We start from the raw sequence: 14246 nt of genomic DNA on the forward strand, positions 1-14246 counted from the left end.
ACTTTTACGATGTTACGCTGATTCTGAAACATGGCGTTTGACATGAGTAAGTGTTGGCCACCTTGTAATATAATACTGCTAAACCCACTGGGAGAGACTGGGCTCTAGTGTTTCTAATGAAGCACTCAGACCACTATCAGTGTAAAAGTGGGACCCTGTCAAAACCAAATCACTACATCTGTGCTTGCTGATCCACCAGCTGTGGGATAAAGAAGAAGACCAACACTTTACAAGTTTATGTGCTGCTTGTTGAATGATGTAATTAAACACATCCACACACCGCTTGATTTTTTTCTTCATTCTAAAACGTTATCACTTTGCTGCTTGTGAGTTTTCTTTGGTGCTGGATGAAATGCCTTTGGCAGGCAAAATTATTTCTCTACAAAGAAAAAACCTTGAACTCTTTTTTGGGCACACACACTCCACACTCCACACATGGACATGCACCACAACTAAAACCACCAACAGAACCTAACTGTGGGAAATATAGACTCAACTGTGACCCCAAGACTTTATTTTAAGTGAATACAATACTGTTTCCAGCCATGTATTCAACAAACTAGATAACTACCATAGGTGGAGACACCACTTGTTTCCATATCACAGCTAACTCAGCTGCCATGCTACTCAGTATGAAGACAGTGCTGAGAGTACAGTAATCAGATATACTGATTTGTATACTGGCTGCCGGGTATACAGTTGGGCTTGAAATGTACTCGGGCACAGATAATGAGGACAGCAACAATGAGCCAAAAACAGAAGCAGCGCAGGTGCATGTGAGGCTGCAACAGAAAAACAGTCATGTAAGCCAGGCTACACTCTGGTTTCAGTAAACTGCATACATAACAGAGCAGAACGAGGCTATGGGCCAATATTACAAAAAGAAAAAACAAAAACACAAAAAGCACAACCAATTTGTGTCATCAGCAGGAAAGATCTAACCTGGGGACTTTGCTGCAAACACACACACACACACACACGCACAGTTCATTACACAGTGTTTGCTAATCCTGCTCCCGATGCTTCAACTGTTTAGTTAAGATAAGAACCTTTTGTTAAAACATGTGCAGCCCTGCAGTTTTTCCCCTGCTTACTTTCTGATTTACTAAAGAGATGTGAAAGAATCCTGCAGTTTCACTTTATATTTCAGAAAATCATTCACAAGATGAGTGAACTCGACATGAAAATGTTTCTCCCAGACACAGTTTATGAGGCATTCAAGGCACTACAGGACTACAGTGTCCTTACTGTTACTATCATGTTAAAGAAATGTTACCTGCAAATGAATGTTTGTTTACTTCACAGCAAAAATGACAAAAAAGACTGACTCTGTGCTGAAGTGCATAAAATAATAAACTAATGTGACTATTCACTGTTATATTGATTTTAGGCAAAATGTTATTATCTGTTATTCATTTGGTGAATTTCTTCATACAGCTGGTGAACAATGTAAAACAGTTCACTCTGCATAGACATACACTTTTTTTGTTTACTGTGTTTTGTAACACAACCATATCACCCAAAGCATGTGCTACCAGCCGTCAAACAAAACTGTGACTTTGGAGACCTACTGCCAGATTGATATGTTTAAGTGCCATTTGCCTTGTCAGGAGATGGCTCATCATCCCAACAGCACACACACTGACGCACACATGTGTGCACACACAGCATTATCAGTTGTAAATTTCTTGCTAACATCAAACAGAAAGAGCTCTGTCCTTAGTTTGTCTTACGAATAATGGGTGTGCTGGTGTTACAGCGAGGCCAGCATTGATTTAACATAATGCACTACTGCACGCTATGCACAACAATTGGCTGAAATGCTATTTATGTGTGTGTCTGAGCATGTGGGTGTGTGCACACAAGGAACCAATCAATGCATGTGTAGACAGAAAAAGATGCGAGCAGGAAGAAGAGCTGTAGTGAAAGAAAAGCAGAGGTGTTGGAGGTGAGGCCTTCCAACTAGAAGAAAAATAATGGCACTACCTTCAGTTTGGAATCCCACGGAGGAAGCTCTGGGTAATTTCTCGACCTCACCTGTGAAGTCAAGAAGTTGGCACTTTAAAACTCTGCACCTCACTGTCTTATACATGCGTAGAATCCTCAGATTTCATGACCTGTTCAAAGCTTGCACCAACTCAAACTCATTTGTCTGTTTAGTAGTGACCATGGGACCATTAAAATAGCATGTTAGGCAAGTGGACATTTGCAGGCCATTTGGGCATGTGATGGGGTTCCATTGACTAAGTTCACTGGCCCCTGGCTGGCTACAATGGACACTTACAAATGAGTTGTCAAAAAAAATCGATGCTCAATTGTGAATCAATGCTAAAATTAATATCAAATTACTATTTTCATTTGCAACAATATTGATGCTAACAGTGCCGTCTTTGCCTCCTCCAGCTGACACATAACTTTACAGCACTGCTGCACACAGACAGGCACAGAGTAGTTAACATTCATAACACTGAACAACACGGTAGGATTAATTTAAAGAGGTCAGTAAAGCTCCGGTTTCAACAACATTGAAGTATTAAACAGTAATCAGAAATGTTAACCTGGCTGATGCACACATTTAAGTTAGTTGTTTAACTATTAGCAATTATCCGATAGCAAAATTAGCCATCAGTTATCACTAACATAGTAGCTAGTGGACTGCAGGTCACAGATGGAACACTGAGCCGTGACAGAGCAGATTAAAGACACACGAAGGACTGGGTGTGTTTCTGGCTCTGTGGAGCAGCAAGGAAAACGTAGCTGAGTGTGGAGAATTGATCTGAGCAAATAAAGAGTAAAATGCAGAGCAGAACAGTGAAATCAGATGGGCTTCAGGCCTGAAGAGCAGAGCTGAGGAAGTGAAGAGCTGCAGATTCAGGGAGAAGCATGACAGGTGGATAAGAAAGAGGCTGCAGGCAGATGTTAATAAGATGATAAACCTTAAATCTTCAGTTTTACAATGCAGTAAACTTGCTTATTTTAGTGTAACTAAAACTCAATTTTAGTCAAGTTTTTCCATAATGTTCTTCTTCGACAGTATCTTGATGCATGCTCAATCATCCAGGTGAGTTAATCCCAAAAGGTTGATTCTGTTCATCTGGACGTAGCGTTTTCAGTGGGAGAAACGTTTCGTCACTCATCCAAGTGACTTCTTCAGTCTCAGCTGACTGCAGGTTTCCCCAACCTTATATACAGTACATTTGCACAATGACTAAAACCAGCCCACTGAATGAACAATGGGTTGTCATGACCATTGACCAACAAACACTGATCAAAGATCACTGATCATGGCCATTGGCCAAACTGTTTATAAGGTTAAGGAAACCTGCAGTCAGCTGAGACTGAAGAAGTCACTTGGATGAGTGACGAAATGTTTCTCCCACTATAAATACTACGTCCAGATGAACAGAATCAACATTTTGGGGTTCTTCTACAATAATTAAATATTAAGATGTATTGTGTTGTTTGCTGTACCCTTTGTTTATTAGTAGATTCTAAAATATATTTTACCTTAAGGATGTGTAGTGAAACATTCTATTTTCTTTCTTATTTTTTTAAATTTAACTTATAATTGGGAAAATTAGTTGAAAATTATGTTAAATTTGCAAGAAATGATCTCTTTACTATAGTTTCTCTTGTTACAGGATGGGGTCAAAGTCTTCCTGTGGGATTGAAAATGGTATTGTAACAAAATAATGGCCTGACCTTTAATAAGCTGTAGTTAAGTGAAGGGCAACTGGTTGGCAAGTGGTTGCAGGATGTTGCTGGCAGTACGTAGCTGAAATTGGTCACGAAAAGGTACAAGGTCCTGCAACAAAACCCACCTTGCAATTGCTTTGGTCATTGGCAGACTGGAGCGGCTGCGCATGGTTTACATGGAAGATGCCAACTTGTCTGCAAACTGCTAACAGAGTGGCAGGGAAACTGTGAAGAGTGTGATGCAAACCGGAACCTGAGAATGCTTTCCTTCAAACTAAAAGTTGTAAGTTGAAATGTGCTGATTTCTTTAGTAAGGCATATTTGTACTTTGACGAGGAACAGTCTCTGTTTCAGGTTTGCAATACACTTTTTTCAAGATTCACTACACCTCTGTGGTTAGTTTTTGAGTGTTTGCAGACAAGCTGGCATTTTCCACACAAACTATGGGCAACTACTGTAATCTGCTCGCAACCAAAGCAATGACAAGACGGTCTTTGGTGCAGCACCTTTCTTGCAACAGATTTTACCTGGCAGCAACCAGTAACCTCCAGCAACTACTTCCCAACCAGTCGAGGAACACACATTTTCCCCTAGTGTCTGGGTTGGCAGGGTTCGTCAGCTAGTCTCTGGGCCAATGTGACATGCGTGACCAAGCCTAAACTTGCAGTCTCTTCAATGGCCACCAAGGGGTGATCACTCTTTAAATAAATTGTCTTCCACCAATTGATATGGTAGCTGTTAGACTTGAAACAGTAGTTAACACTGAGCAAAGGGACCGGTGTTTCTCCTGGGGTTTTTCGACATATTTTATGTAAGTGTAAGCTGAGCTGAGAATTTCCAACTTTGGAGCAAAGAGTGAAAGCAGAAGAGTGACAATCTCCCTAGGGGAGAAGGGAAGAGAAAGAAATGTCATTCTTCCTCCTTTACATCTGTGCTGAGCCTGAACCTAGACAGACTGAAGACAGACAAGCGTGGTGAATATTGAGTAAGTGACCTTTTGAGATAAGGCCTGGAAGGTCTTTATATTCACTGTCATCACTGTCACGAGGACTGTAACAATGGATCCATCATCATCAATCATTATTGCACAGACTGTGGAAAAAGTTTTGGAAAAAAGAACTAGTGAACTTTGAAAAAAGAGGTAAACGGTCCAAGTCAGTTACAACTTTATGGGAACCTAATAATACCTCAACATTAACCATACCTTGATGGAGGTTTGAGTGTATAGTTTTAGGTTAAAACTAATTAGAGAAGTGCAAGAGAAGTGTGCTACTAGTATAGTAACATTTCATCCACTAGTTATAGCGATCTATAAGAATCCCCAGTCCATACCTTCATAACCCTTAGCTTGGCAGGCCTGTAGCTGTGTACGGCAACTCTGTCTGAGTAGGTATTTGTCTATGGAGAGGGGTTTTCAAATGATGCAAACCTGCTCCTGTACAGTTCTTCAAAATCCCAAAATAATTCCCAGTTTTTTTATCTGGCATGTTTATCTTCCACTTGATGCTACTTCGTGCATTATGCATATTATTATGTGTCATATGAGAACTGTTTGTTATGTTTACATGTGTTTATTTATTTTACTCCAGCAAATAGGAGCAGAAGTTCACATTTCATTGTATTCCTAAATACAGGGACAGTAAGGGCTTTCTGATTTTTGCACTTTGCTAAACATGGATGATGCTGTGCAGCTGTCGAATGCTGACTGGTTGACAAGTGGGCCGTAACAGGGAAGGGAACAGCAGAGTTCACCAGGAATGGGAGAAGCACACAAAACAACACATCAAAGATTTAAAAAATACTGTTCGAACACACTGTGACTGCACTGGACACTTTTCATTGTTTTTAACACTTTGTTTCTCTTCACCCCTTTGGAGGTTATAACTTTGCTCTTCTCTCCAACTGGCTGGTGGGTCAACAGCAGCACAAGCAACAGTAGCCCACAGACTGCTTGCACCACATATTTTTGACATTGGCCCTATTTGACAACAAGTAAACAGGCTGTTCATAAATGCTAAAGGAATCCCAACAGACTGCCCAGGCACCACCACCTCTGAACCACCGCTTCCTCTTTAGCCTGCATCAGTTCTACCCAAGTTTATCCAATAAACTAGCAACTTAGTGTATAATTTTTCATGAATGTGCAGTGACCGTACAGCACAGGTTTTCACTCTGCTGCCCATGGCTTCACTACATTACTTTTTAAATAATATTGGACCCTCATTCATTGTTACTCTGTGCTATTCTTTAGTGCTATATTAGCAATATCTCCCCTTTCTTTAAGTCTCTGAACAACCATTAGACAAGTGCTGTTGTTTTTTAGCTTAAGGATGTAAAGGAAACTACATTTCAATGTGTAAAGTCAGGGTTTGGAAGAAGTAATAAGTTTGGTATAAGACATAAAAGCACTTCAGTTAACACAACAGTTCCCAAGGGACAATGAATGTGTAAGGTTCTCTTAAAATAGTTTTTATGTTAGCCTACCGAACACTATGGAGCCACTAGCCTACTTATATCCAAGTCACAGCCACTAGCTGAAGTTAAGAGCAGGTAACTTTCTCGAGGTTTCCATCGTGTCGCCTGAATAATGGAACGAGTCCTGAAACGGCGCTAGCTAAAGTACCAGCATTACTTCCCAACTGAGCCGGGAGTCGCGTCTATCAGGGAGAGCGATAACGTTTCCATTCATTTCCCCCTCCGGAGCTACTTACTTTTCCCGTTTCCGTCGCCCTTTTTCCCGGCGTGTGTCGCCTCAGTTTTTCCCTCCTCTCCTCCCTCCGATACCGAGATGGAAAGAGGGAGAGAGGATGGAAGAGGAGAGTCGGGTCCAGGCGGAGGAAGATGAGAGACGAGGCGCGCCGCTAAAAGCTCCCACCGCACCGGGAGCTCACAGCGGAGGAGCAGGCGGTAACACGGCTCAGATCCGTTTACCGAGCCTGATATATCGCCATTATGTGGGTCAGAGATGAAGTATTCATCTCCAGTTTTCATCGCACAAGTTCATATTCATTCCGTGTGACGGTATAATCCGAAAGGGGGGGCATGTGTGTTAACCTATATTTGGTACAGGAGAGCCCACTGACACACTTGAAGTGTTTGAAGTGAAAGAGATATTCTGTCTCTTATAGACAGGAGCAGAAGATTACTGGTCTTTGAGCTGAGATGAGGAGATGGTCTGAATACTTTATGGACGTGGCGCTGTTATGAATTAGGTAATGCAGTTTCCAGTTTCACTGATATCTATTTGATCTCCTTAAAATATACTCAGATCTTATTTTGGCGCTCTAGAGCAGACATAGCCCTGCACAGACGGACTAACATTAGCTGATCTTTTTTCCTATGATATTTTGACAAAAGTGTAGCGCGTTGCTTCTAAGCCCATCTGAGTTGAGCAGAAGCCCAGTACACCTAAACAGAATGCAGCCATCATTCATTATTTTGATTCCAGCTCTGCATTTCCTACTTTAATGTGCTGCTTATTGATGTTATAATAAAAGAAATGCAACACAAGATTGTAGGTTAGGTCACAATATCTTATTGCACCAGATGTATTGAAATTGATCACACTAGTACTTAGCTCATACTAAGTTAGTACTTGAGGCGTTTTCACACCTAGAGTTCGTTTAGTCTGGTCTGATTTGGTTTTCCCTGTGATTTGGTTTCTTTTCACAGCAAGAACTCCGAGCAAACCAAAATGCATCACTTAAAACTACATTAGAAATTCAGTCTGTTTTTTGGGGTCAGATGTGTCTGGGGCAGGAGCAGTAAAAGTAAAAACAGGAAAAAGGTGTTGTGTTCTGAACTATCAGAGAACATGGAGAGTTTAAGTTCATATCACGGCTTTTTGCTAGCCCAACAGATCTTTTCATGTATATAGTACCTTGCTGCATCCCAGAATACAAAGCATGCACAGCATATGGGAGGTTTAGGTCTGCAACTGTTTGACTCAGTTGCCAACCTCAAAGTAACCTTGCTGCATCGAGATGGCGAAAGAACAGCAATACGAATGACTCAGCCGCCTTTCGGTCTGCGATCAATTTGTGATTGAATGGGGTCAAGTTGGCAGTTACATGAAATCTGTTTGTGATATTACAGTAATTAACCGATAAATATACCAGAATCACAAATCTGTTACATTCACATTAACTGCTTACATTCAGAGTCCAGCCAGAACCTCAGAGATCTGAAATATAAATTCCTTTTTACAAACAATACAAACAGTCAAAGACTTGATGCTGTGACAAACACTGTGGTTGCAAAAGCTTTTTTTTTCCTATAGTCGAATGGAAAAACCGGTTTCTGTCTCTACCTCTATAAGAACTCTTTCCTGATGAATTTATGGGCTCCATAATTTGTTTTGGGTCAAGTTGAATAAAAAATAAATAAATGTTTAAATATTGGTCATATTATGTTTCAAAATGGAAAATCGTCTGTGGTATGAAACCACATACACTTTGGCTTATGACTTACCAATCACAATAAATATGCAGCTTCACAGTTAGACCCACCCCTCATCGTCACTTCTGTGCTGCCCCATCTTAGTAGATGTCCCTATCTACTAAGATGGGGACAACTACTAAGATGGGGACAGCACATCCAGAGAATTTAATACTGTCTATGGTTGCCTCCCACCAGAGGGTTGACGGTGTTGCATGCTCAACATCTGGTCTCTGTAAATGCTTGCAATTAGTGAAAAAATCAAAGCAGTCACCAGGCAACCACCAATTTTTCCTAGTCACAAGCAGGTTACCATTCTATTTTTACTCTAGTGTCACAGGAACTAGTGAAGCCCTGTTGAGAAGCCTTGAGCTGAGAGTTTTCACTGTTGCCATCTTGCATCTTGGTTAAACGGATATTACAGGTGACGTGTTTAGCTGGATGTCCAGGATGTGGTGCAGGGGTTGGTCAGCATCAGTTAGCTATCCACAGATTTCACTTAGAGCCACAGACAAAAAGCCTTTTCATCAGATGATGGAGGAATCTGAGAGAGTGCCAAAATGAGTTTGTAATTTTTTTAAATTAAAAACTGTGATTCTCCAGTCGCCATCCCATGATTTAGCCTTCTCCTTGACTATAAACAAGATTTTATATAAAAGAACATCATATTATGCTTAATAAGACTTAAAACTACTGACTGAGATCCATAAGAAAAGTGTTTCTTCAGATTAACTATCCAGGGTGTCGAGGATCATGTTTGCATAAATTTCTGTACACCCGCAGGTCTTTTATAAAATGAAGAAGTCGTGTATTGCTGGTGTAATCCGATTACTTTTTTCAAGTAACGAGTAAAGTAAGGTATTACTATTGCAAAACAAGTAATTATATTACTGTTACTTTCCCATAAGCACGCTGCGTTACTGTGTTACTAAACTGTAATTTTGTTTGTGAGAGTGTCTCATGACAATGATGTACGAGCGTCATTGTCACGATCAGATCAACAATGGATAATATGGAGTGCAGTAGAGAGTACGACCATGCAGCGTTTAAAGCTTGGAAGTACTGACATTACTTTAAGTTTGACTCTGTAAAAAATTACAAAAACATTAGCGTCCACTGTACACTCTGCAGTGGACGAAAACTTTTTCTACAGCGAAAAATTAAACTTCATATCTGAGCAAGTACCGAACATGCTGCCATGGGAATGTGACATTCACAGAGAAACCCCCACTGACATGACCGCTGTGGCACCTTGCAAACCTCTACCGACCCTACTCCTGCTAAACAGGTGACAATAGATTTAAGAGACAGGACTCAGTGCTGCTGAATCTTTGATTTTACTTATTTTTTGCTGTGTTTTACTTGCATCTATTTGAAAGAGTGAGTGTAAACATAAAACATTATTTTATTTTATAAGCTGGAATCTGCAGAAAATAAGTTTAAATGTTCAACAATTTCTTCAAATCAGAGAATGTTTTTTGCTTAATGCAATGTGCATGAAGTTAAAAGATTAAAACTAATAAAAACAATTTCATATGATGGATTATGCAGAAAAATAGAATTGGGCTGAAAGGTCTATTGCTTTATTATGTATTCAGGTTGTGTATCATGTTTTTAAAAAGTAACTAAGTAATAAAGTAACTAATTACTTTTGAAAATAAGAAATCAGTAAAGTAATGGGATTACTTTCTTTGAGAGTTAATCAGTAATTAGTAACTAATTATCTTTTTCAAGTAATTTGACCAACACTGGTCATCACACAGAATGAAAGTTTAAGGCCCTGTGGCTTTGTGGCTTCACTCTCTGGACCCGGATGCTACATGCATCTTTTATATACAGTCTATGCTGTGAGAGTGTGTTTGTACAGTTGGGGCCAGTGCACACATACCTGCTGATGCTCCCAGGAAGATAAATTATTAAAGTTGTTTGTTTTGATCTGTTGTACAAATTTGTACAGTAGCCCTGACCAAACTCATTTCCCTGTAGACATGTGCCAATTTTTGTGACTTTCAACAATATACCTTTTTAAGGTATGTTACAGGAAATCAAATTTAAAATAAGATGAATTACGAATGTTTGAACTTCCTGTTTTTTCTATAATTAATACAGTGTCTTCAAAAATTATGTTATCACTAAAAATTGCAGGCATGTAACTAGAAAACATTTGGAAAAAGCAGTGAGCATGCAGCTGTGTTATCCTTTGTAAACAGACCTCCTGTCCTGATGCATTATGATCAGCAGCTTCACCAGAACAATATGGAGGCTATGTACATGTGGGCTCACTAAAAATACTTTCACGGAAGAGCGCCATTGTTAATGCTTTATTTATGCTGTGGTACAGCCAAATGTCTAATAAAAAAGGTCTTTTTCTAACTTTTCCTTCTATTTCTTGCTTTTCCTGTTTTTCATGCTCCTGTTTTAATTTATGTTTGTTTTATTCATATCCATGTGACATAGAAACCTGCTTAGTCCCTTTGATTCATGCCCAGCTGCGTGAGCAAATGAACCAAGACCACAATGGATCAAAAGATAGGTGAGCAGCCAGCAGTTTTATTTATATGACAATGAGGAGTAGCCCTTAGTACAGAGTGGCCTCACGGGGCCTGTCAGGGGGACTCCTCACAGCATCAGCTGCACTGTCCAGTACAAGCTGCGGATTTGAAATTGGTCCACACTGTGAAAGACATTTCAAGTAGACAGGAGACTTAAAACTGATTACAAGAACCATCACCGTTTGCTGCTCCTCCACCTGGTGGCCTCTTAAAGGCAGCTGCATATCTTTCATGGGCTAAAACTCTAAACAACACCAAGAGCACGATCAGAGCATGGAGAAAAAGTTTGAAATGTGCTTTTAACAAGCAGTTTTATCTAAAACACGATAAGTACACAGCATGCATTCACAACAGCCAGAGGAATTAAAGATTACTGTCTACACTGCTAGAAGTCAAACTAATTATGTGATGGCAGTATACCTTTTTGAAAGCTAAAAAGTGTGTATGCATTCCCAAGTGGTAAAAGGGAGATAAATGGACACATTTCTTGTAGTCCGTGTTCAAAGAAATGAGTCTGTAATGAAAATAAATAGCTTTTAATGTATTTTATCTTGTGTGAGCCACAGTGGTGCAAAGGTTAGCACTGACAGACAAAGATGGTACGAACAAAAAGGAGACAAGGAAGGAGGGAAAAAGATAAGACAAAGACAAAAAACTTCACAGTTTATATGAAACAGCTTTTCTGTCTGATTTTAAAATAGAGCCACATCCACCACAGTGTTTAAAAAGGATTCTGAAACCTTTTCAAACAACCTTGTTTGTCCTTCAAAACATGTTGTTCTTTGTTTGACATCATGTGCTCTATGCAGTGGTTTATTCAGTGCAAAAACCTAAAAAAATTACTGCTGCTTGTTCTTTACAAACCACACCGAGCAGAAGCAGCTCTGGTTCTGTCTTTTATACATAATCTTCTCACATAGTGTTTGAATGTTTCTAGGCTATAATTCAATTCAATTCAATTCAATTCAATTCAATTCAATTCAATTTTATTTATATAGCACCAAATCACAACAACAATCGCCTCAAGGCGCTTTATATTGTAAGGTAGACCCTACAATAATAGAATAGAATAGAATAGAATAGAATAGAATAGAATAGCTTTTTATTGTCACTGTTACAAGAACAGTGAAAGGCAGTTTGGCATCTCTCCATGTGTGTGGAGTACACAATAGCATAAGTATTTACACAATAACAGACAAATTTACATTTACACAAGAAAGATATGTACAAGTTATACATACACCTGCAAACATACACGCACATACATACATATATGTATATATACATATTTGCATCCGTACATGCATACACACACATATTTCCACATACACGCTTACATCTATATACATACGCATACATGTCATCTAACTAGCAGGTGCATTGAGAGGTGCATACATATAGAGAGAAAAAAACAACAATCATATGACCCCCTATGAGCAAGCAATTTGGCGACAGTGGGAAGGAAAAACTCCCTTTTAACAGGAAGAAACCTCCGGCAGAACCAGGCTCAGGGAGGGGCGGGGCCATCTGCTGGGACCGGTTGGGGTGAGAGAAGGAAGACAGGATAAAGACATACTGTGGAAGAGAGACAGATTAATAACAGGTATGATTCAGCAGAGAGGTCTATTAACACATGTTGAATGAGAAAGTTGACTGAAAAGGAAAAACTCAATGCATCATGGGAATCCCCCAGCAGCCTACACCTATTGCAGCTTAACTAAAGGAGGATTCAGGGTCACCTGGTCCAGCCCTAACTATATGCTTTAGCAAAAAGGAAAGCTTTAAACCTAATCTTGAAAGTAGAGATAGTGTCTGTCTCCCGAATCCAAACTGGAAGCTGGTTCCACAGAAGAGGAGCCTGAAAACTGAAGGCTCTGCCTCCCATTCTACTTTTAAATACTCTAAGAACAACAAGTAGGCCTGCAGTGTGAGAGCGAAGTGCTCTAATAGGGTGATATGGTACTACAAGGTCATTAAGATAAGATGGGGCCTGATTATTTAAGACCTTGTATGTGAGGAGCAGGATTTTGAATTCAATTCTGGATTTAACAGGAAGCCAATGAAGAGAAGCCAATACAGGAGAAATCTGCTCTCTCTTTCTAGTCCCTGTCAGGACTCTTGCTGCAGCATTTTGGATTAACTGAAAGCTTTTCAGGGAGTTTTTAGGACATCCTGATAATAACGCATTACAGTAGTCCAGCCTGGAAGTAATAAATGCATGAACTAGTTTTTCAGTGTCACTCTGAGACAGGATATTTCTAACTTTAGAGATGTTGCGCAAATGGAAGAAAGCAGTCTTACATATTTGTTTAATATGTGCGTTGAAGGACATGTCCTGGTCAAAAATGACTCCAAGGTTCCTCACAGTGTTACTGGAGGCCAAGGTAATGCCATCCAGAGTAAGAATCTGCTTAGATACCATATTTCTAAGATTTTCAGGGCCGAGTACAATAACCTCAGTTTGATCTGAATTAAGAAGCAGAAAGTTAGCGGCCATCCAGGGCTTTATGTCTTTAAGACATTCCTGCAGTTTAACTAATTGGTGTGTGTTATCTGGCTTCATAGATAGATAGAGTTGGGTGTCATCTGCATAGCAGTGAAAATATATACTGTCTTCTAAAGATACTGCCTAATGGAAGCATGTATAATGTAAACAGAATTGGTCCTAGCACTGAACCCTGTGGAACTCCATAATTAACCTCAGCATGTGAAGAAGACTCTCCATTTACATGAACAAATTGGAGTCTATTAGATAGATATGATACAAACCACTGCAGTGCAGTACCTGTAATACCTACAGCATGTTGTAATCGCTCTAATAGAATATTATGGTCAACAGTATCGAACGTTGCACTGAGGTCTAGCAGGACAAGCACAGAGATGAGTCCACTGTCAGAGGACACAAGAAGATCATTTGTAACCTTCACTAAAGCTGTTTCTGTGCTGTGATGAGCTCTGAAACCTGACTGAAACTCTTCAAATAAGCCATTCCTCTGCAGATGATCTGTTAGCTGTTTGACAACTACTCTTTCAAGGATGTTTGATATGAAAGGAAGGTTGGAGATTGGCCTATAATTAGCTAAGACTGCTGGGTCTAGAGATGGCTTTTTAAGTAAAGGTTTAACTACAGCCAGCTTGTAGGCCTGTGGTACATAGCCGATTATTAGAGATAAGTTGATCATATTTAAGGTTTAAGCATTAATTAATGGAAGGACTTCTTTGAGCACTAACCCTATAGCACAATTAAACAGTATTCCTTTAGCCTCTGTGCATTTAGCAGATTCCCTATATGTACTAAAATACTGGGCTGCACACACAGCACAGCTACAGGAGTTGCCATGAAGTCTGTGAAGGTTCTCAGTCATCCAGGTCATCGTAGTCAAAGGAGTTTGCAAAGAAAAGCGTCTGGACTTCTTTGAGTTGCTTGAAGACGTTTCACCTCTCATCCGAGAAGCTTCTTCAGTTCACTTCAGTTCACTTCTCTCGGCCATTTGACCTTAGAACTGAAGAAGCTTCTCGGATGAGAGGTGAAACGTCTTCAAGCAACTCAAAGAAGTCCAG

At 39.8% G+C, this 14246-nt stretch overlaps 1 protein-coding gene across 2 annotated transcripts in view; it reads right to left on the bottom strand.

Annotated features, from left to right (window-relative positions):
- Positions 1 to 6788, bottom strand: part of klhdc8a (kelch domain containing 8A) — a 66585-nt gene extending 59797 nt beyond the window's left edge. The window contains exons 1-2 of one of the 2 annotated variants that reach the window (XR_266207.4): positions 6408 to 6788; positions 1987 to 2037 (exon numbers count right to left, since the gene is read on the bottom strand). Coding sequence is in view for 1 of the 2 variants with exons in the window: in XM_003446493.5 (XP_003446541.2) it covers positions 1987 to 2037; positions 6408 to 6687 (331 nt within the window). In the remaining variant the exon portion in view is untranslated. The remainder of the gene's footprint in view (positions 1 to 1986; positions 2038 to 6407) is intronic. The other variant, XM_003446493.5, reaches the window with a different exon arrangement.
- Between the last annotated feature and the right edge of the window lie 7458 nt (positions 6789 to 14246).

This window comes from Oreochromis niloticus, linkage group LG5 (assembly GCF_001858045.2).
Source record: "Oreochromis niloticus isolate F11D_XX linkage group LG5, O_niloticus_UMD_NMBU, whole genome shotgun sequence".
NCBI classification, from domain to species: Eukaryota; Metazoa; Chordata; class Actinopteri; order Cichliformes; family Cichlidae; genus Oreochromis; species Oreochromis niloticus.